Source organism: Hemiscyllium ocellatum, chromosome 3, assembly GCF_020745735.1.
Source record: "Hemiscyllium ocellatum isolate sHemOce1 chromosome 3, sHemOce1.pat.X.cur, whole genome shotgun sequence".
NCBI lineage: Eukaryota > Metazoa > Chordata > Chondrichthyes > Orectolobiformes > Hemiscylliidae > Hemiscyllium > Hemiscyllium ocellatum.
This window is the reverse complement of record NC_083403.1, coordinates 105,265,075-105,289,690: the sequence shown is the minus strand read 5'-3', so window position 1 is coordinate 105,289,690 and position 24,616 is coordinate 105,265,075. Positions and strand designations below refer to the sequence as shown.

General features: G+C 39.6%; 1 protein-coding gene across 2 annotated transcripts in view; it reads left to right on the top strand.

The window, feature by feature from the left end:
• The window catches only part of arid4b (AT-rich interaction domain 4B), a 172,844-nt gene that overhangs the window by 97,301 nt on the left and 50,927 nt on the right, over positions 1 to 24,616 (top strand). For both annotated transcript variants that reach the window (XM_060852551.1, XM_060852544.1), the window contains exons 8-14: positions 188 to 241; positions 1,284 to 1,425; positions 1,850 to 1,929; positions 10,156 to 10,232; positions 11,399 to 11,526; positions 19,123 to 19,195; positions 21,111 to 21,205. In XM_060852551.1, the coding sequence (XP_060708534.1) occupies positions 188 to 241; positions 1,284 to 1,425; positions 1,850 to 1,929; positions 10,156 to 10,232; positions 11,399 to 11,526; positions 19,123 to 19,195; positions 21,111 to 21,205 (649 nt within the window). The remainder of the gene's footprint in view (positions 1 to 187; positions 242 to 1,283; positions 1,426 to 1,849; positions 1,930 to 10,155; positions 10,233 to 11,398; positions 11,527 to 19,122; positions 19,196 to 21,110; positions 21,206 to 24,616) is intronic.

The window sequence follows — 24,616 nt, the reverse complement described above, 5'->3', positions numbered from 1 at the left end:
CACTTCCCCAAGCCCTCTGCTCTTTGTTTCACTAAGAAAAATGCTGAACTTCAGGATTACATGCATTAAATCTACTGAAGAACATCCCAGAGTTACTGAACGACTTGCAGGAATGTTGTGTATATCATATTGGAACGGTTAATGTCTAATCCATTTCTGAAAGATTAATCTTTGTCATTAAATGCAGATATAAAGCTGAAAGTAGCACCTCAAAGTGTGATCGTCCTGTTCAATTAAAAAGGTAAGCAAACATTTAATTTTGAACGTTGTGCAGAGTTCTATGGTGAAGATGTGCCTGTGTTACAATTTGTAAGCCTGCTGTGGTCTCTAGAATTAACAAAAAATGTTCATTAAATGCAAAATATTTGTCTTTGGATTGATAATTAAAATGTTGGAGGGAATTACTGCATGGTCACAGCATTATGGTTGTGTTCTGCTAAAAGTAATAACAAGCATGCTCTTTAGGGTTTACTGAAGAAGGGCTCATGCCCGAAACGTCGACTCTCCTGCTCCTTGGATGCTGCCTGACCTGCTGCGCTTTTCCAGCAACACATTTTTAGCAAGTTCTGCTCTGTTTCACAAAAAAATACAATCCAACATATATGCATTGTGTGCATATAAGCTGCATGTGTAAGCAGAAATAGTGCATCATTTGGGCTTTTAAAATAGGAGATGAAGTGATATTTGAGCTAAAGACAATTAATCAGCAAGGCACTTAATTTATGAAATCTGAGGAGCACTAATCCTATTCACAAATTCTCAGCTGTTCTTTGCCTACTCTCAAAGCACATTGAAAGAAAGCCATCGATACAAATCCTGTTCTCCAAACATGTTTGGCCTTTTAAGAGGGCCCGTCCAAGTAAGACTCGCTGACTGGCATCTGCTTCACTACAAAGCCCTTTCCACTATCACATAGAGGTTTTGCTGACCAACTGCATGTGATCACCCAAAAATGCTATTACAGACATTTGTCTGCAAGCATGCACCTTTCTGCATGATAACTGTTCAAACTTGGGTCAGTTGCCTTTATTCCAAATCTCATTGCCAGCCAAGTTATTCAATGTTAGAATACACTGAACACAATGGAAAATGTGGTAACTTTCTGACTTCTGTTTTTGTGCCCAGTGTTTAGTTGCTGTCAGACACTCGTTATGTTCAGATTGTACTGTATCTTTATTTTTGTCATGCATGCAAGCGTACTGTGATTTGTATCTTTTCATCCTCTGGACTTGACACAGTTAAACAGAATATCAGTCTTGATCAGTTGTCTTATTTCTTCGTAGTCCTGATGATGAAGAAGAGTCATCTTCATCCAGTGATGAGGATGATGAAGAAAGAAGATTAAATGATGAACTAATTGGTAAAATTGTCTGTGTGGAGTGTGCAAATGGAGACAAAAGGAAGACCTCACGGTACCCAGCTCTGGTGAGTATTGAACATTTGCTGCTAAGACTGGAGCCGATTTAAATGAGGAGCTTTGTAAACCACAGCCAAATTTGTACCATGTTACTGTCCCATGGTATAGAAATATCAGGGAACTTGACCTGTATTGCTCATGAGGGATTGGATTTCATTAAATTAAGCCAAGTAGCTGAAATATTGGTACAGCTTAAAACTCTTAACTAAATTTCACTCTAAATCCTGTTGAAAATAAATCCAGTAGAATGTAGTGATGTATTGGAAATGAACCACTATCTACACTCCATTTTAGATTATTTAGAGTGAAATACTTCTCTCTTTGATATTTTTACCTGCAAGGTTGTAGTCTTTTGTTTATTATTCTGTTACTTCATGTTATCTTCTTTCAAATGCAACTGGCAAAATTTCTCTTTTTGTTTTGTTCCTGAAGGTAATTTCTCCAGACTGCAGTGATGAAGTCACAGTGAAAAAGGACAGCGTGTTGGTTCGCTCTTTCAAGGATGGCAAATTGTGAGTATTTGCATAATCTAGATTTATGGAAAAATTTCTGCAACATGGGGTTCATCTTAAAATACAGCCCTGCTGATCATACAATGATTTCTGTTGTGCAGCATATCTGTCCTGTATTAGGCTGATTAAGGTACAGTAAAGTCATAGATAGACATCCCTTTGAGTCACCATGCCTCAGATGAGGGGAGGGTTTGAGAAGGACAGTCTTTCATGGTAATCTCAGCTGATGCAGGATTTGAACCCATGCTGTTGGTTCATTCTGCTGATTAAAGGTCAACTACCAACTGTGTTTTGCATCTCAAAGGAATTTGCGTGTGTGTGTGTGTGTGAGAGAGAGAGAGAGAGAGATATGCCTCAGAGACACTACCATATCAAAATTCAGCACTACACCAACCAGAAGTACGTGATTTGTACAACGGGCTTGAAAGTGCGGTAGCTTCCCTAATGAGTTGAAATTAAACAGAGAGCTAATCTGTATGCAGTATGAACTTCACTGTGCTGACTGTATCAAGCAGAATTATCTGAATGAGAAAACAGGTTAATGTTTTAGACAGAGACCTTTCAATTGAAAATATTGTTCTTCAATCATGATGTAATTTAATACATTGCAGTAGGAACGCAAAGGCCATACATACGAATGGTGTGTGCAGCTAGGATAGAAGTAGTCAAACCCTGGGGCATTGGCAGTACAGCGTAGTAATCCGCCATTGATTCAGTTTGTCAGGAAATTTAAATCTTCATGGTAAACCATAACTTAATAGTTTTTATTGTACTTAGAATTTTTAGATGCCAGCAAAGTTCAGTTACAAGATTTTTTTTGTTTCATTCTGGGTTTTCTGGTAATACGGTAGTTACAATTCTACATTAGTTAGAAATATTCAGAAGTTACAACACGGAGACGATTCAGCCTAATCAGTCCTTTTCAGCATTTGTTGGTTCAAGTCATACTTATCCATCCTGCTCCTATGTACCTTCAATCCTTTCCCTTCATTCATCTATACAATCTAAACCTTTTCTTCCTCAACCATTAACTCAGACAGCCATTACTCTGCTCACAACTAAGTGTGAACATGTTTCTCTCATTCTCCTGTTAAGTCTTAGATTAAAAGTTATATTTCTGGATCCTTGTTCAAAATCCCTCACCTGCTGAAAATAGTCCTATTCTAATTTGGCACGTCTATTTGCAATTTCTCATATTAGGCTACACTCTTGTGAAAGGAAAAGTGCAGCGGGTCAGGCAGCATCCAAGGAGCAGGAGAGTCGACGTTTCGGGCATGAGCTGTTCTTCAGGAATGATTCCTGCGCTTTTCTAGCAACGCCATTTTCAGCTCTGATCTCCAGCATCTGCAGTCCTCACTTTCTCCTAGAAGAAGAGACCTACTGCGAGTCCTCTTGCAAGAATGCCTTCCTTGAAGAAGCTCTCTTCCTCCGATTCCTGAAGAAGGGCTCATGCCCGAAATGTCGACTCTCCTCCTTGGATGCTGCCTGACCTGCTGCGCTTTTCCAGCAACACGTTTTCAGCTACATTCTTGTGAAACCCTTTTCGTTCTCTATAGCCTCAATCGTCTCTCAGTTGTGGAGCAATCATACGAATAAATGTCTAACTGAGTTTTTAATAAGATTATACATGGGTGCATCCTGATTTCTTACGTTTGTTCCAAAAGTTGTGGATCATACAATTTGAGGAACTTCAGCTTTTATTTCACCGGAGAATATACTTTTTCACCCCCACTCCTCTGCACACAGCATATTTTCAACATCTATGCTGATGACACCCACATCTGTCTTTCTGCTGCCTTCCTTGACCTTTGACCTGTTTACAAATTGTCAAGTTGGTTGTTTGACATTGAGTACTGGATGAGCAGAAATTGCCTTGAGACAAAGTAAAGTGGAGACACAATCGATTGTTTGTGCCACCTGTCATATACAACTTTCTTTAGCTAATGATCCCATCCTTCTCACTGATGAATATGTGAGGCTGATTCGGACTGTTCACATTCTTGATGTTGTATTTAATTCCAATCACTGGTCAACCTAATTCTACCTTAATAAAATTAGCCATCTGTTACTGAAACCTTAACGGTCCCTCTTGTAACTTCGCCATTTAGTCATTCCAAAGCTCCCTTGACTGGCATTTCATCTTTCATCCCCCATAAACTTGAGCTTATCCAAAAATCTTCTGATACCTCAACTCCTCACCATCAGTATTCACTAGCCCATAATGCCTCCTGATCTGACATAGTACAAATTTTAAAATTCTTTTTTCCCAGTCTAGCCATCAATTTCTCTGATATTACAATGCTCAGATTTGTGTGCATTGCCAATTTAGACCTCTGTGGGTCTATGATTTTACTTGCTGCATCACTGCTGGTGGAGCTAGCAGCTACTGAGATCTTAAGGACTGTGGAATTCTATCACTAAACCTCCATCTCCTGTTATTTCCTCCTTTTTAGAAAATCCTTAAATCTCAGTTTGGCAGGAGTTTTAGCCTCTGTCCTAACTTTGCCACAGCTTGATATCAAACCTTGTTTGGTGATGTTCCTGTGAAATGCCTGAATGTACTTTACTACATAAAAGACACTGTATAAACACATTTTTATTAATAACGAAATTCATCTCCATTTGTTTTAGCTAGTTTCCCAACTTGATGATAATCCTTCACAACTTATTTTGTTCTTCAAAAGGATTAACTGTTCGAAGTATGTTTTAATCCTGAATCCAAAGCATGGATGGAGACAACAAACAGAATTAGCCCAACAATCTAACCTACAGGACATCACCACCCACTTCCAACTACTCTGAAAACTGCTCATAGCTCCTACTGTGTTTGCTTCCTTCAGACTAATTTGTAATCCAGTTATCCTCCCCGAATTTCATTTCCTGTAATCTTTGGTAGTAGTGTCAAATGTGCCTCTTGCCAAGCCAGTGTCATTGATTTCCACAACAAACTTTGTTCTCTTGCCACAAATTCTATCCACACTCTCACTAAGTGCTTGAGGATAAAATACTGATGAGGAAAGAATCTAGTTATAGACTTTTCCAGTCAGAATTTTGTTTCCAGTTCATGCACTACAAACTCTATTGTCACTTACTGTCGTTCCCCATTTTTGTACACCTGGCTCTGACCTAATTATCTCTCTCCTAACATATTACTGTCACTTGATCTCCAATTACACATGGTCCTGGGCATACCTGCCAGATCTGACTGACACTTTTTCGTTTTCCTTTAAAAATAAAACAAAATTTATAAAACAACAGTGTACTGCACAAAACTATAACATTTTATATTCCCTTTTCTTTCCTCCTATACATTAAAGTTCCCAGTGTCCTCTTTCCAGCATTCCTATTAGTTTTTGAAACTTGCTCCTTCTTTTGTAAAATAAACAAATGGCTGTTTGCCATCCAATCTTTGCATTTTGGAGACTTTTCCATTCTGGATCATCTGTTTTAAAACTGCAATACTGATTTAGTCTTTTTGTCATTTCACATGTTTGTCAAATATATGGTATCCCATATATGTGAGTTATTGTTGATTATAGCACACAATGAATATTACTACTGATTCCCTTTTTGGTTTTGGAATTTCTTCTCATAATTTCACAAAGAAAAATGCCTTATCTACCACTTTGCTGACACTTTTAGCTTCCTATGTTAAAGAGTAACATTTACCTCACTCTCCCAAAAGAAAAAAATTATAACCCCTCCTGTATCAGAAACATTTACATGAGGAGCATCACTAAAATCAATAGCTTTCTTGTTCCTGATCAAAATTCCTCCCAGTGATAGAAATTATTGAAAATGTTCTGTTTTTCATTTTTTGCAATGGTTTTGTTTGCTGAAATAATATCTTCCTCCTTGGGATTTTTCATTGATGTGCTCTACTCTGTCTTCAGAACTGGCATCTGGTCTTTTGGTCAATTCAGCAATCCAATTTGACTTCACAATTCTTCCATTTCAGCTTTAGAAGTTACTGCACGTTTTTTGAGGCTCTACCTTAACTAACTGCAATGGGGTGAACATCTTCTAAATAAGATTAATGTGAAGTGACACTTGTTCCATTCTGCGTGATTTCCAATCTCATGTAATGAAACATGATTTGAATATTAAGTTAGGCTTTAGACGCTTTTAAGGCCATGTTTTCAAATTCACTGCTTCCACCCCATTGAAGAAATGTATTTGCAAGAAACACAAACTTGCCAGAAATCTGACCCCCATGGTGCTAGTAAAGCATAGCAGCTTTTGTTTTCAGCTGGAGACAGACTAGTTTTAATAAACCTTACTCAGAAGTACTAAACTTTATAAAAAGCACTTCAACTATATGTGCATTTATTTATCTTCCAGAGTATGTCCATTGCATTTAGTGTGCCTTTTGGAAGGCATAGAAATGCTTCCTCTTTGAGTTAATCTGCTGCAAAATGCAGTTTTAATATCACTTGATGTATATTCCAAGTGTTTGTGGTTAACAAAACCAAGAAAATCTTCAAAATTGCTTTTCCTGGCACCAGCAAGTTTATTGTTTTGTCTGGTTTTCCCCCAGGCCACGCTCCAAGTTTTGCTTGAAAAGCCTTATGCCACTAGATTTGCTTTGGCCTTAAGTCCTGTCAAAAGATATGTATCCCATGACTATCTACTTTTGTGATAAGCCAGGTTGTCTCATGTCAGCACTTCTGCATACACACTCATTCTTTCCAACTCTGTAATTCATGCTGTTTGGCAGTTTTTATGATCTTGTTATCTCATTTGTTTGTAGCTAGTAGGACTTCTATTCAATTCTGAGGAACCCGAAACGTTAACTCCGATTTCTGTCCACAGATGCTGCCAGACCTGCTGAGTCATTCCAGCAATTTCTGTTTTTGTTTTGGTTTTCCACTCCTGTTGATTTTCTGACTTTCACTGTATTTCTTGATCTTGTTAAGCTTTGCCCTCAGTTTTGCCTTCTCTGTGTTTTCCATAGAATTCATAGAATAGAACCCGATGTTGTGGAAACAGGCCATTCAGCCCAACAAGTCCAAACAGACTTTATAAAGGGCATCCTACCCCTACCCTTTCCCTGTCATCCTACATTTCCCATGGTTAACGCACCTAACCAGAATACTATGGGACGATTTATAATGGCCAAGCCACCTAACTTTCACATTTTTGGACAGTGGGAGGAAACCAGAGCAACCAGTGGAAACCCACATCGATATGGGGAGAAGGGGCAACCTCCACATGGACAGTTGCCGGAGAGCAGAATCGAACCTGGCATTGTGAGGCAGCAGGGCTAACCTCTGAGCCACTATACCCTTTTTTATTTGGATCTCAACCACCTTCCCCCCCACCCCCGTCAAGTTAGTTTAAATCCTCCCTACAAGCACTGGGAAGCCTTCTTGCAAAGATATTGCTCCCATTCCGAATCAGATGCAACCCATTCACCCTGTACAGGTCCCACTTCCCCAAGATGTCCCAGAAATCTAAAGCTCTTGCACCGTCTTTCCAGCTATGCATTCATCCAAATTAACTTCCTATTTATTTGGTTTATTACTGTTTGATCTGCCCCCTCTTAATAAAAGGACTGCTTTCCATGTTTGTGTTCTCTTTCCAAAGCTGTGTTTTTTCCAAAAGCCTCTTCTAAGCTTACACTGCGCTTTCTTGTCTTTTTTTTTGTCCTTGATGTTCCCAATCCACAGGCCTAACCTTCTCCTGCTCAGCCAATATATATTTAACTAATAACATTTTCCATTGGCCTTCCCTGCCCTACTTAGAACAGTTATGTTTCTCCACCGGCACGCCCTTTCTGGTGAATATTTGATTTTTAGTATCCACTTTTGGTAAGTGTCCATTGGTGCTGATTGCCTTGTCATCATCAGAATATCAGCTTCATTAGAACTGGTCTGTCCTTCATCAGACAAGCCAACAATCATGACAGTCTTTGATCATTGTATCTGTGCAACATATGGTCATGAGAGAGACAGAGAGACAATTCAGATCAACTTACCCATCACTGTATTCACAGCACAGGAATTAAAGATTTCAGAAATTCTCAAAATTGTTCCTCTTGTTCCTAACCAGACTTTGAGAATAACTAATACCAGACACCAAGTTGATAGCTTAAACAAAAGAATTAACAATTTGTGAATAATACAATAGCTTCACCTCATTGTTCTGCTCATTGAATGCCTGTGATTTCAACTCATCCTTCATTGATTCTAGTCCCCACTCTAACGTAGATAGGCGCAGTTGAGGAATAAATCAGAAAAAAAAATTAAAGGATATATAACTGGCCTGTTTAATTAAGCAGTCTTCCTGATTCATCATAATGTGGGCATGTGAGATTGTATTTTGCTTGGTTTCTGAAGTCAGTGCAAAAGCTTCCAGTAGGTTCAGAGGAACGCTCATTTATTTCTTACAACTGAAATTTTATTTGCCTAAGTTTCAAAAGTTGATGATAGGAGGGCAAACAAATCACCAACTTATTGCTGTGGTAGCCACAATCTTTTGTTAGACCAGTTAACATTGAACATTATGCCTCTCTGAAGTCGAAATGTCTGTCGAGTACTTTGAACAAGAAAGTCCAGGCCTGGCTTTGTAAACCAATCTCAGTTTGTTTGCTTTCTTTCTCTTAGAAAGAGAAAGCTGTGACTCAGTCCAAAAGTCACCCTGAGTTCTCAGTTCCAGAGTGAAAATAAAAATAAATTGTGATCTCAATAGAGGTACCTAGTATTTTCTATAACAGAGTCTACAAATTTGTCGTTGAAATCCAATAACCTTGAAGAGTGTACCTGGAAACCCCTGAAGTCTAGTTGCACAATTATTGATTTTTCATCTTTACCAAAGAACCTTCCACAGCACCTTCACTCTTTTAAACTCCTTTCTTTCTTTTGCAAAAAATCATATCCCCTTTTTATGAAACTGGATTGCCAAATTCTTTCCAATACTTCAGCTTTAAAGAAAGCCTTTCCTGCCTCAAACATTGTATTCAGATGTTCTGAAAGAATAAAGCTAATTATCATCACTTCACAAACTTGAACTTGACATTTATCACTGGTAGTTTTAAAAAAAAAGCCACTACTTATACATTCTACCAAGCATCCATGTTAGTAATAGCAGCATATCACTGGGTACTACATCTGTGCCCATGAATTGATTGATTCTGACCATCATGCAAGGAAATACATACTTGTTTTTAAAAACAATTTTACTGTTTTATCATTCTAAAACTTGAAACTGGTGGAACTGTCAAATTCCTTCATTTTGTTCCAACGTTATCACTCTGGCAATCTAGTTATTTTAAGCAATGTATTCATACACCTTGACATGCACACATTTCTACCGCCAACTTATTCATCATAAATGATTCAGACTTGAATGTAGAACTTGATCACTAACTTCATGGATGATGTGAAAATTGGTCAGGTGGTAAATAGTGAAATAGACAGACTTAGGAGTATACAAATTGGCTGGTCACATGGGCTGATCAATGGCAAATGGGATTTACTCTGGATAAGAGTAAGGTGACCTATCCGGACAGGACAAATGTGGCAAGGGAATGTACACTGAATGGTAAGACTTTGGGGAGCGCTGAGGATCAGAGGGACCATGGTGTGTATGTTCACTCGTCCATTAAGGTAGTTGGACAGGACGATCTCATGGTTAACAAGTCATAAGGGATATTTGCCTCTATTAGCTGAGACACCAAGTTTAAGAGCAGGAAGATTATGCTGGAACTTTATAAAATGTTGGTTAGGTAATACATAGGATCCACATTATAGAAGGGATGTGATAGCAGTGGAGATTTACCAGGATGTTGCCTTGGCTGGAGAATTTTAGTTATGAAGAGAGATTGGATAGTCTAAAGTGGTTTTCCTTGGAGCAGAGGATACTGAATGCATCATGGTTAATTTGTGTAAAATTATGGGGTGCGAATCCTGGCCTTCTGGTCCAGAGGTGGGGGCACTGCCACTGCACCAGGACTCCCTCCCACCACATTTTCACACCTCTGAATAAAGATGCCATCTAAATCCCATTTGAATTCACTAATTGTTGTCTTTATAACCATGGCTATACATTTGGTCTCCAGTTGACAACCTGGTTGATGCAACATAGCTGCATGAATTGATTGTATTTCATTGTGTTTAGAAAAATGGGGGTCCAGTTGATATTTGACTTGGGACTATCCTGTACCTCAGCGTGTGGCTGCACTTCTGGTTCTGCTGTCCCAACAGAGCTATGATTGATTTTTTGCAGGGTGGCTGTACCCAGGAAGGACATTGCAGAATTTAACAGCGAGATGGCCTCAAAATATGATACAGCAATGAAGGAAGGTAAAAAAAAATTATACTTTATTAGACTAAACTAATAAGCAAAAATACCAGTTGATATTATTTCAATTGTTCTGATGCAGAAAATCACTGGTAAAACTGAGTGCAATTACAGATAATTTGCAAATAATGCTGGAATTGTGATGGGAAATGGATATAAGAACATGGTAATAGATGTAGGGTATTGAGTTGTTCTAGTCTCTTTGCAATTCAGAGAGATCATGGCTGGTCTGTATCTTAACTCCCATCTGATCTCTTTGACTCTGAACTTTACTAATCATCCATAATGATTTTTAATGAATTTAGTTAAAGCACTTGGTAGAGAGCCTGCACCTGTTCCTCAGTAATGTGCGTTTCTACACTCTAAATGCTGATAAGAATGTCACTGTCTATATTAATTGATCAACCTTAAACTTAGTGAGCTGAGTTTATTGTTGTTGCCTTTATTACAGTTGCAATTAAGTTTTCATGGAATGATACAGTACAGAAGGTCGCCCCGCCCCCCTCTGTCTTTCGGGTGAAATGTCAAACAAGGCCACATCTGCCTCAGGTGGATATAAAAGATCCCATGGAACTAATTTGAAGGAGAATGGAGGAGTTATCCCTTGTTTGACATCACAAAGAAACTACTGTGCTGTTTGTGGGAGTTTCCTGGATGTAAACTATTTGGCATGTTTCTTACTTTAAAACAGTACGTTCACTTTAACAAGAACGTCATGGCTTCACAGCATTTTGAAGCATTCAGTGGTCATGAAAAGTATAGCACAAATGCCTCTTCCTCCCGAGCAATTCAATTAATCCCATTTTCTCTGCCCTTTTTTTTCGCAAATGTTGACTCCATTTCTAGTTGATAATTGTTATTGAATCATCTTCCACCAGCCCTTTCAGACTGTATGTTCTGGACCAAATCTTTAATACTCTACTCTGCTAGATTGTGCTGATATTGAGTGAGCAGCAGTTACAATTGCATTCTCCTTCACTAACTAAAATAAGCACAAACACATCCAAATGTGAAATAACATCTTAGTGACTGTTTAAACTGTTTGTTTTTTTTTTGTCCCTTCCTCCTGTACCCCCTGTGGTTCATTTTAACTGTAGCTGATTGACATAACAAAATGTTTTAAAATGTGACCATAAATAAGGGATATCTATTGGGTTGGAATTTTCAGCATTGGATCAAGCTTTAGAGTTCTTGAAGAGTGGTGCTATCCCCAATAATTGGAAGACTGAGCTGAAAGAAGAGAGCTCAAGCAGTGATGAAGAGGGACATGATGAAGAAGAGAGCAGTGAGGAGGAGGTGAGCATTTGATTTTGAGCACGAGGACTGAGTTGTTTGTTAAACGTTGGTAAATTGTTTGCCCTCTTATTCAGCTAATCAGCTAATTCCTTCCGCTTTTTGGATCCAATTTGTCTGGATTCGTGACATTTTTTGACATCCCAAGCCATGTATGATGGCTGTGCTCATAGTGACCTCCATAGCAGATGCTAGCAATGAATATATTTACACATAGCCTGCTACAGCATAGACAGGAGCCATGAGAGCACAGCAAACATACATAGTTGAAGTTTTACCTGGAGGGAACTGGTCACATAGCCATAACCAGGAATGGGGAAGAAGGGAACACTTAGGTAATTGTGAGAGATTGTGGGAAATAGACTGAAATTGTCAGTGTTTCATCAGGCCTTGCTTTTACAGTAACATATAAGCAGGAATAAACCATTCAGTGCCTCAAGTCTATTGTCATTTGATGAGATAATGTGTAATCTGTGATCTGACTCCATATACCTGCCCTTGCCCTATATTTCTTTAATACTTTTCCTTAACAAAAATCTGTCTGTCTCCAATTTGAACATAACTGATCTAGCATCCACTCCCATTTGTGGAAGAGTGTTCCACACATCTGTCCCTCTTTGTATGTACTTAGAAGTACTTCCTAACATCTCTGTGTGGTCTGGCCTTTATTCTCAGACTATGCCACCTAGTTCTAGAATCTCCAACCAGCAGGAATAGTTTATCTTGATCTACCCTGTCTTTTCCAGCTAATAACTTGAAGACTTCTGTCAGATTGTCCCTTTAAACTTCTGAATTTTAGAGAAAACAGGCCTAATTTGTATCATCTGTCCTCATAACCTAACTCCTGAGATCCAGGTATTATTCTTGTGAATCTACTTTGTCCTCCCTCAAAAGGCAATATGTACTTCTTAAGGTGTGGTGCCCAGATGTGCTCTCAGTACAACAGGGATCTAACAAGGGTTTTATGTAATTGCAGCACAACTTCTGCATCCTTGTACTTGAGCCCTGTAGACATAAAGACCATTAGCTTTCTTGATTATTTTCTACACTTGTTCGTGTAAGTTTTTAAAGATCTATGCACCTAGACATCGACTGTATTTAACTTTATACTGTTGCGAAATTGGGTAGAGTACTTGTAGATTGGGAGGTAAGAAGTAGAATTGTCAAGTGCTAGGGAAGAAAGCTTTGTGTGGTCCTTTTAAAAGATCACGTGCGTTCTCGGTGCTGAGAGATTTAAAATGGATGTCTGTGAGCAGCAGCTTGAATGTTTGCAAGTACACAACACACAAATTGAAACAATTGTATCGAAAGGCCATACAGTTAGCAGGCCAAGCAGCAGTTTCTACCAAGACAATAGGCTTTTGAATTTAGCCAATCACTTTGAATCAGGTACTTAGATACCAAAAACCTATCAAATATAAGTCTGATGGCTTTGACAACGTACAACCAATACTATTATAAGAAATATTGATATGTCATCACAGGTATAAAAAGAAGGGGGCAATTGGACAAAGACCCCAGAACTAGCTGTCATCTGCCAGAGCTAACTGCCCTCAGCTCTCTAGAGAGAATCACTGACTGTCATAACCTCATCTATGACTTCGAGAGAGGACCATTTAAATAACGATGGTACCAATAAGACAACAAGTTAATATTCCTGACAGAAAAATCAACAGAAGGCACAGAACATTCCATGCTTGATTGAGTTTTTTGAAAAAGTAACAAAGAGGATTGATGAGGGCAGAGCAGTAGATGTGATCGATATGGACTTCAGTAAGGTGTTTGTCAAGGTTCCCCATGGGAGACTGATAAGCAAGGTTAGATCTCCTGGAATACAGGGAAAACTAGCCATCTGGATACAGAACTGGCTCAAAGGGTGGTGTGGAGAGTTGTTTTTCAGACTTCAGTGGAGTGCCACAAGGATTGGTGCTGGGTCCTCTACATTTTGTCATTTACATAAATGATTTGGATGCGAGCATAAGAGGGACAGTTAGTAAGTTTGCAGATGACACCAAAATTGGAGGTGTAGTGGACAGCGAAGAGGGTTACCTCAGATTACAACAGGATCTGGACCAGATGGGCCAATGGGCTGAGTAGTGGCAGATGGAGTTTAATTCAGATAAATGCGAGGTGCTGCATTTTGGGAAAGCAAATCTTAGCAGGACTTATATACTTCATGGTAAGGCCCTCGGGAGTGTTGCTGAACAAAGAGACCTTGGAGTGCAGGTTCATAGCTCCTTGAAAGTGGAGTCGCAAGTAGATAGGATCGTGAAGAAGGTGTTTGGTATACTTTCCTTTATTGGTCAGAGTATTGAGTACAGGAGTTGGGAGGTCATGTTGCGGCTGTACAGGACATTGGTTAGGCCACTGTTGGAATATTGCGTGCAATTCTGGTCTCTTTCCTATCGGAAAGATGTTGTAAAACTTGAAAGGGTTCAGAAAAGATTTACAAGAATTGTTGAGACGGAAACCGAATGGTCTCGTCTCTACGTGTTCGTTGGAAGGAGAGATCAAACCGGCTAGAGTTTGGAGCAAAAACACCGTTTATTACAGGATCAAAACTGGTACACTATACAACGAATTCAAAAGCATGCAAATTCGTTGGAGAAGGCGTTCTGTCTCTCCCTTCGGATCTGGTGCAGTTATACTTCGCGCTTCCTCGAGTTCCCGGTCAGGTTCCCCTTGTTCGGCTCTTTCATTGGTTGGTTCACCTGTCTGTGAAGGGATTAGTGTCTCTATTGGCTGCCCCGAGATACCTGTCCCACTCCTGCTGTGCCGAACAATGGGTAGACATCCTGGGTTCGGCAGTTTCCGATCTTGTAAATTAAAAGTTTATTGTTGGAAGGGATTCCTCATTGCCATGCGTCTGGCTGTCTGGGCGTTCACAATAGTTCTCCATAGTTGAATATACAGATATTATCATTTAACATAGGACCCGAATGAGTTTGACGTCAGCGGAGGCATTATCAAGTACTTTATCAATCAAGTGTGGTATCAGTGCGATTTACACTATCCGATAGTTACCGGTTTCCTTTATTAACAATGAGATTGTAACAGGATGATCTGAAACTGACGGACATGTTCTAATCCCCAAGGAACGTGGCCCCAGGCAGACAGTCCTGCAGTGGCTGGGTTTACTTTACATGGCTGTGTTTTAGCTGGTATCTGACAGTGTCTGCTTTAATAATGGTGCTCCCCTCCCTAGCCCCAATGTAGGTACCCCGATAGCAGATTCTCCCCAACATTCCCTCCCTTGGCCTCGAAAGAGGCCACACCCCCTTATCCCGTAAGGAACGCAACCCCGCGAGGCGACCGGTGTCCGGTGTTGTATCGACCAGACTCACCGGTTCTAAGGAGACAGTCATATGGGGATGAAGGGTGCCCTGAAAAACGCGCCACTACACAGTTAAGCAATAGATAGTCACAGCTGCATGCTAAGCTAAACTAATAGTTGAAGTAATTGAGGCAGTGTCTGCAGAAATAACGAAAAGCACAGGATTAGACAAGCATTGCAACAAGTCATTCAGAGTTGGCGAAATGTACGCGAGTGCGTTAGAATGAGTAAGTCATTTAGTAAACGCAAGTCTGTAGTCCAAAGAGCCGGCAAATGTAAATAGGTGTTGTAAGTTTGGAAAGGGAGTAGGAACAGCCTGGTACCAGCAGCTAGGTACCCGCTAGAGATGTGAAACCCAGTGTGAAACTGTACTGTGCCCCGGTGGTCCCATAGATCAGTATGCTCCAGAGAGCAGCAGTGCTGTTCAACCGTCCGACACGGATGCAAGCAGGCAGAAATCTCAACAAATGGAGACGAACGGAGGCCACCCGTTCCGATGTCAATGCGCGACTGTGCCTGTCTTAGGTTGTCCCTCGCCCGAGGGATCTTACCCGTCATAATACAGATATTATCATTTAACATAGGACCCGAATGAGTTTGACGTCAGCGGAGGCATTAGCAAGTACTTTATCAATCAAGTGTGGTATCGGTGCGATTTACACTATCCGATAGTTACCGGTTTCCTTTATTAACAATGAGATTGTAACAGGATGATCTGAAACTGACGGACATGTTCTAATCCCCAAGGAACGTGGCCCCAGGCAGACAGTCCTGCAGTGGCTGGGTTTACTTTACATGGCTGTGTTTTAGCTGGTATCTGACAGTGTCTGCTTTAATAATGGTGCTCCCCTCCCTAGCCCCAATGTAGGTACCCCGATAGCAGATTCTCCCCAACAGAATGTTGCCAGGGTTGGAGGATCTGAGCTACAGGGAGAGGCTGAACAGGCCGGGGCTGTTTTCCCTGGAACATCGGAGGCTGAGGGGTGACCTTATAGAGGTTTATAAAATTATGAGTGGCATAGATAGGATAAATAGGCAAAGTCTTTTCCTTGGGGTTGGGGAATCCAGAACTAGAGGGCAGAGGTTTAGGGTGAGCGGGGAAAGATATAAAAGAGACCTAAGGGCAACTTTTTTATGCAGAGGGTGGTACGTGTATGGAATGAGCTGCCAGAGGATGTGGTGGAGGCTGGTACAATTGCAACATTTAAGAGGCATTTGGATGGGTATATGAATAGGAAGAGTTTGGAGGGATATGGGCAGTGCGCTGGCAGGTGGGACTAGATTATCTGTTCGGCATGGATAGGTTGGATCGAAGGGTCTGTTTCCATGCTGTGCATCTCTATGACTCTAAGAGACTTAACCTGGCTGTTTTTTAATGAGTGGGAGTTTTATTTATTGGAACAGTATACCATTGGAACTTTGCTATATTTGGGAATAGTTAGTAGTTAAAAGTGATTTATTCAGCTTGTTTAATTTGTTCACTGTTAGAGTTAGAAAAATAGATTGGTACTTGTTTATTTTAAAGTGAGTATCAGGAGTTTATTTTATTTAACCACTCGAAATTGCTGAAAGACAGGTTACTCCAGTTTTCACATGCCTTTTACCCATTATGGGGCGAGGTGCTTCACATTTAGCTGTCAGAGAGGATTCAACCTCTGCTTGAGAACAGTACTATCTAGAAGTTACCCTGATCTGTGCTGTTTTGGTCCAAAATAGATAACTTCACATTTGCTCATGTTGAACTCCATCTGCCATTGTTTTGTCCATTCGCTTAGTCTAACGTTCCTTTGTAGTTTTATGCTCTCATCTATACTGTCTACAAAGCTATATAACTTTGTCATCAGCAAATTTTAATATATGACTTTCTGTGCGGTTTCCGGGTTATTAATCAGTAATGTGAATAATTTAGGCATCTATTCAATTCTATTGTCTTTCATTCCTGTGTTTCAGCTAACTAGAAATTGTAGGCACAGAGCAAACTTGGGAGTCATGAGAGTGGATTTGAAACTTCACTGCATTTTTTAATACAGTTGCATGCTTCGGTGCCTGGGAATAAAGTCAGTTGTTCCCTGTCTCCTCCGCCAACTCCCTTTTCATGATAAGTCATGTGCTTTACTTAACAAATATTAATACTTTTCAAAATATGATGTTATGGTAACCTGTAAAAATTGACCAGAATTGAGAAAATTAAAAACAATTCTTCAAAATTCTGCAGGAATAGAATTACTTATGAATTCATTAGGACAAGTAAATAAAAGCTTGACCGAAGGAGTTATTTAAAGGTAAGCACTGGAGAGGGATAGGAAGGTTGAGGAAATTCTCGAGCTCAGACAACTAAAGTCATAGCTGCCAGTTGTGAAGTGATTAAACTCAGTGTGCCAAGGACAGAATTGGAAGAGTTCTCGTACAGTTGTGTGGGAGGAGGGGATTATAGAAACAGGGAGGGATGAGGCTACTGAGAGATTTGAAAATAGGGTTGAGTATTTAAAATTGAAGTGTTGTCAGAGTGTGAGCTAACACTGGGAACCATAACTGAAAGTCTCAAGATCAACAGCTGGTGCATCTCTCTTGGACTGGCACTCCTTGGAAAGAAGAGTGTTCAGAATTGCATTTTGTGCACTGGTGGTCATATACCTCCAAACCAAATCTCAGTACATTGTAGAGATTGTAATCACATGATGTGTTTGTACATGTTGTGACACGTTTGGGGCAGTTGAAGCTTGAACCCAGATATTTTGACCCAGTGTAGGGGGACTACCATGGTGTCACAAGAGTTTTCACATTGTCCATTTCTATTAAACTATGCATATCCTTTGTTGTCTGAATGCATCTGTCTTCTCAATCCTTCAGTTTGATACTTCACTCACATTCATCAGTTGGTTCACTTTCTTCCTTCACAATTCTGTGAACATGCTCCTGTGAACGCCCATGTTTGGAGTTTCAAGTCAAACTATTTGCTGTCACCACAAGTACATAATTATTAATGCACTTTTCTGTTTCTTGCACTGGATGCAAAGCAATCTGATTATAAGTCAAAATACTATGAATTTGATCTACGTGCAACACTCTTGAGAAACAGAACAGGCATAGTCCTTGTTCCTCTCAATTTGTTTTCTAATCTTGAGCTGGTGACGAGAAGGCTAAGTAAGTTTGCATAGGCCAGCAGCCAATTCACATCAAATGACAAGGGACATGGAAACAGATTTGTGCATTTCATTCATGTTAGTTTTATACCTGTTATTCAGAACAATTTTTCTCCAACTCCTGTTTATCTTCAAATGTCTTAAGAGCATAGGGAATGGTTCCAGCTTTTTTTTAAATTTGTTGTATTAGTTGTGATTTTGCTTTAGTCATAATAGCGTAACTGTCAACCTTCACAGTTAACACTATTGGAAACTAACAGCAACTTGAGTTTAGGCAAGCACAGAAATTCATAATTGGCCTACAGTGAGTTTGCTGTCTACCATGCTGTGCAATATTGAGGTTCCGACAGACGACTCTCTGATTAGGAAGAACTTCCACACTCGTGCTGATTATGACTGATAAAACCCTGTAAAAGAATACCTCCTAGTGAATTAAGTATAACTATTTGAAATGATGGAACAAGTTCACAGTTAGTTATAAATGCTTTTTTATTGGCCCTGTGGAGCTAATTTCATATTTGTGGAATTTCAAATCTCTCTATAATGACTTAATAAATTTACATCTTTAAAGATACAGTATTTTCAAGTTTATTTATTTTTGTCTTGGTTTTAATCTTAAATCTGAAAATTTAAATTAAACTTGACAGATCTTGCATGTCTTTTAACTTGTTGATTTACTATGTTTGAATATTTCAATTTGTTTGCCTATTTGCTTGCTGACATCATTGCTGCTGTACAATAGTGCAAGGTTTTGTCTGCCTTCAGGAAAAGGGAAAAACTTTGTGGGCAACTTTCTTCAAGGTTAGCATTGAATGTCCTTGTTTCACCCGAAACCACAATATCAAGGCCAACATATACATGTCTTATGTACTGTTTTCTTGATTCATTTTTAGTTTCCTTTAATGTAATCTTCTGAAAACTTGAGTACCAACTAAGTCTAGCATTTCAGCTGTCAGCAAGGCAGTACCATTGATGCCTCTGTGTAAGCCAGCTTCTGTTTCTGTCTGTGGTTTCAGGTATGTAGTTACAGAATTGCAAAAGCAAGTTTTTATATTTTTACTGTCTTCTGCATTTTCCTCCCCTCTCCTCTCTCTCTGCCCACCATACTGCAACAATCTTTAGGAAGAGGTGGAACCTTTTCCAGAGGAAAAGGAGAATTTTCTACAACAACTATACAAGTTCATGGAGGACAGAGGTAAGGGTTTTAGCTTGGCTCTTTTTACGACTTTGAAATGAATCCTCTGAACTGGAGCAATGCCAAAACTAGCATTTTCAGAATCTCAGCAATGTTATTTTCATTCTTAATTTACAGTCTTCCCCTCACAAATACTTTTTTACTCCATTTCCTTCTGCACAGAAACATTAGCTGTAGTCTCTCCATCTGCAAATGCATTTCTGCAGGACTCTGACCATTTTTGTTGGGATTCAGTGCCAGGAGCTGGCACACATTAGGGAAAGCACATAGTATATGACCAGGCTTGGATCTGATGGATCTTAGTGGGAATGGTGAGGTGATAATGGGAAGGTCAGGTTGAAAACAGCAAAATGTAGATGAAGAGGCGATTTAGATTCCAATGATGCTCACAGTGGTGATGTTTTTGCGTGACTGACTGACAAGCAATCATTTCTGTAAATTTCTCACCGCTTGGTAACCCTTTTCTCAATCTCTTAATTGTGGCTGGTATTGAATTGATGCAGCCTTCAGTAATTGATGCAGAATATAAAAATTCATGGTCAGTTATTTGATCGTCTGATAACCCCTTTTATATTTCTCGACTGTATTAAATCAAAGAGACTGTGTAAAGAGATCTTGCAGTTTTAAAAATCAAGTTCACTGGAGCATTGGGAGTTAATATTACCTTTCCCTTGAGCAACAAGGGAGAAGTCGGACAGAACAGAACCAGTGGGTTTCTAAACTAAGAGTCAACTACCTGACAGCAACAGTTTGGTTCCTGAGCAGGTGACAACTGTGTGTGTGTGTGTGTGTGTGTGTACGTACACAATACAGCAGAAGCTTCCAGCCTACAAACAGAAAGCAACCTTCCTCACCCTCCTGTACTGAAAAGGAACTGAAAATCTCTTTTGTAGCTGTCCTCGCTGTCCATTTCCTTTGCTAATTGATCTGTCTGCAAATTCCCTTGTTGAAAGGGAAAGTCACTTCCAGAGACTCTGAAAGGGGCAATTTCTCATCAACAAAGAAGAAGATGGAATTGGAAAGAAACGAGAAGAAAACAAGTTATCAACTCTTGTGGTTCGAATTGATGCTATAAAACTTTTTCTTTTTCCTGTTTTATTTTCTTCTCCATCTTTGATATCCATGACCTATATCATTGTGTGTTTGTCTGTGTAAGAGGGGTAATTTCGAAGGTGTAGGGTTTAAATTAGAGTTAAAGGTTAGCAGCTTATTGTTTGATTTTAAGTAATGATAGGAACGAACCTGTTTGTGATAAATAGCTGTTTTCTTGTTAAGTACAGAAACCTGGTGAACGTTCCCTTTTTGCCTGAGTCTGTCAGTCAGGTAATTTGGGTACTTTGTGTAGTTTAAGTTTGTAACTTTTGTGACTACACTGGGAACAGTCTGGCTTGATTGGTCTGTACTGAGAGTGTACTGGACTGTTGAGTCAGTACTGAGGGAGGTCCACATTGTCATAAGGTCAGTACTGAGTGCTGCACTGTCAAAGGGTCGGTACTGAAGTGAGGGCCGCACTGTTAGAGGATCAGTACAGATGGAGCATCAACACAGGGAGCACTGCATTGTCAGAGGGTCAGTACATGGGGATTAGGTAGTGAACTTTCCTGTGGAAACCGTGACAACCATCATTTGTCAGTAGCTGCCTCTAAATAGTTACTAATGGCTACATCTCACCCCATGTTAAGGACTGGACTCTGAGCTGGTTGAAGGGTGGTGTAGATTGGCAATGATTATGAGCAACTGGAGGAGGGGTTGGTAGGGGGCGGTGAGGAGAAGGGAAGAGAAAGAAATAAGTGTCAACTTGTATTTTCTTTATTGAATTTAATTTCTTAGTTAATACTTGAAGAACTTAACTAACAATTAAAATTTCAGATTAGTCAAAACTGTGTATATTTTCTGTCATTCACTTTAACTGCAGGTACTCCAATCAACAAACGTCCTGTGCTTGGATACAGGGATTTGAATTTATTCAAGCTGTACAGACTTGTACATGAACTGGGCGGATTTGATAGTGTGAGTATTTGGTTTAACAGTTTTATGGATCAGTGTTATGAACAGGAGAACAAGCACAGTTTTATGGCGTGCAACGTGTAGATTGTCGTCATGTTCTTTGCAGCAGGCTAGGGCAAATGACTGAGTAAAAGTGTTGTTGCTTTGTTAATGCCAACACAGTATAAACCTTTCAGTAGGTTTAAACAGTATAAACATGATCCTGAAGAATAATGTTCATGTATTAGACAAGGAATTTGTACCTCAAGCAATTTTGAAAGTGCTGTGTTATTCAGCCTCGAGTATTTACAGTGGAAATTCTAGCCTCTACTTTTGGTTTTGAAGAATGAGTTTATTTGAGTCAGGTTTGATTTTTATCTGCTGTAGACCATTTTCATTCTCTTTTTTTTAAAATTTTATCTCTCTCTTTGTATCTCAGCGTTTTTAGATTAGTTTGTAAATGGCCAGCTTCCAGTGGATTTTTCATTTTGTACATATGTGTAAATGTAGTTATACGACATAACAGATGGAAAATTGGGATAATTCCCACCACCAATGGCTCATTTGCTGTGGAAATACTAACTTTGAATTCCTTTTCTTAATGAAATTCATATTGGAGAAAAGGTGTTTAATTTGAGGCTAAATTAGATAAGTAAACCTTGTTATTCAACCAGAAGATAAATGACTCATAATCCATGTAAATGTTAAGAACAGTTTAGTATGGAAGTATTGGATTATCACTTGGTTATAAATCCATGTATTGATCATATCATTTTCTAACTTCACCAGTCCCCACTCAGCTCTGGACTTCACTTCTCCAACAATCTTTTGACCAACCTTTCATCCTCCACTCGTAAACTTTTTTAACTTTTTCAAAAGGCTGTTGTCTGTATTTGTTATACCAAGTCTTACTCCCTATCTTTATTATGCTTGCTGACCTTCATTGGGTTCCACTGAAGCAATGTCTCCTGTATAAAAATTCTCATTTTTATTTCCTTTGCCTCCATGGTTTTTCCTCCTTGTCTCTGATCTTTTCACAGAATTCCTACAGTGTAGAAACACGCTATTTGGCCCATGGAGTCTTCACCAACCCTCCAAACACCATCTCACCCAAACCCATCCCTCTACCCTATCCCCATAACCCTGCCATTTCCCATGGTTATTTCCCATCAAACCTACACATCCTTGGACACAATGGGCAATTCAGCATGGTCAGTCCATTTAACCTGCACCGTTTTAGATTGTGGGAGGAAACCAGAGCACCCAGAGGAAAGCCACACGGACATCTGGAGAATGTGCAAAGTCCGACAAACGTTCACCTGAGGGTGTAATTGAACCCAGGTCCCTGGCACTGAGGCAGCAGTGCTAACCACTGAGCTACCATTCAGCCAACAATATCCTTCAATATATCTACTTTCATCTATTTGTTGCAGCATCAGGAGGTCGAGAAGTCAGTGTTTCAGAAGGGTCACACCTGAAACATTGATTTCTCCATCTCCTGATGCTGCCTGGCTTGCTGTGTTCATCCAACCTCCTGTTTGTCTGCCTTGGATTTTTGCATCTGCAGTTTTTTTGACTTCATCTAATTCTTGGCTATTGTACTTCCCAATTTTAATTGCTCCTCCATTGGTGACTGTGCGTAAGTTGCCTTTGCCCTAAGCTCTGGAATACCCTCTGTACACCTCTCTTCCTCACTACTTGCATTTTTCTTTAGGACTGTCCTTAACCTACCATTTTTACCAAGTTTTTGGTTATCTCATAATAGTTCCTTCTGTGTAACACTTCATTTCACAATGATTTCATGAAGCAATGGGATGTTTGACTCCTCTTTGCTCAGAATCATTGCCCTGGATCACACTGCAAAGCATCCTCACTTCAGTTCATGGCAAATGCTAGCTTGGTTTGGAAAGTGCTACTTTTGCTGGGGACATCTGGCTTGAATTGTAACAACCCAGTCCTTGATAAGGTTGGGTGATCTCTGGAAGGGATAGCTGTGTTATAATGTCATGGTGCTCCACATCAGACTAGCACAACACTTCATTAATTGGCAGTTTTTATATCAAGGGTGAAATTGGAATTCTTGGCCTGCCCCACCAAAAAAAAGGTCCTTGCATTCCATGAACTAGTTAGTCTATAGCCGTAGTTGCTTGAGCTTGAACTAAAGTTCCTAACTAATTAAACTGAATGACTTTCATGTTTTACCTCCAAGCATCTCTGAAATTCAAAGTGCCTATGCTAACTTTATGGCGAACTATAGAAAACAGTTTACTTTCTCCATTTGTTTGGGGTGATTTTAATTAAAGTAAGCAAATTCAAGTATGTATCGTGAGCAGTGTTGCACTTACTTTGGGACCAGTTCATTATCTTATGGAATCTTAATGGTTGCATGTAAAGTCAATTCTGGTGCTTGCTCAACTGTCCAACGTAGGAAAGTCCCCAATAAATTCAGACAACAAGTGACAGCAAGATACAAAAGAGATTTTTGGAGGCATTACTAAAATTTGGATGAAGTTCCTTAGGTTTAAGGAATACCTGAAAGGAGTAAAGGGAAGTAGGTTTTGGGAAGGATTCCCAGAGCTTGGGACTTTGGCAGCTAAAGTCACAACTGCCAGAAATGGAGTGAAGGAAGAGACCAGATGACCAAGGCATGGATGATTTTTAACATTTTATCATCAGTCATTATTTTCAAAAGAAAACCGAGCAGTCATGGCATTGTAAGGCTTATACCATAGGCAGTCTTGATTATTTTATAAAGGTGTTTATATCCAAATAAATCTCAACATTAACTTTTATTAAAGGACACCAAATTGTTTTAAATGGCAAAAGCCCCTGCCTTGTTGGGGGTGTGATGTGGCAGTGTTGATTTAGGTGATATTGTCATGGTAATTTTACTGGGTTGGCAATCCACAGGCCCAGGCTCATGTTTGGTGAAGGTGGGTTTAAAGCATGTTATGGCAGCTGGTAAAATTTAAATTTAACAAATCTGCCATTGAAAGTTAGTCTCGGTGATATGACCTTGACTCCTATCAGTCATAAAGATTCATCTGGTTCAGTCATGCCTTTTTAGGTTAGAAAATCTGCCATCTTTACTTTGTTTAACTGATCCATGACTCCAACCCCCCTACTGATGTGGTTGACTCTTTCCTGCTGTCCAAAATGGTCTACCAAGCCGTTCAGTTTACAGGAATTAAGGATGGCCAACAAATACTGTACCTTCCAGCAATGCTGAATCCCATGGAAATATGAAGGATAAAAATACACCCTCATATCAAGTATCATCTTAAAAAATGAAATCCAGTTCTTTCTTATGATTTTAGCATCCATTGGCACCTTCAAATACCTAAGGCCTAATCTCTGGAATTCTCTTTATAAATGCACAGCCTTTCCATCCTTCTCATCCTTTAAGAAACTCCTTTAAAAGTCATCCTTCTGATA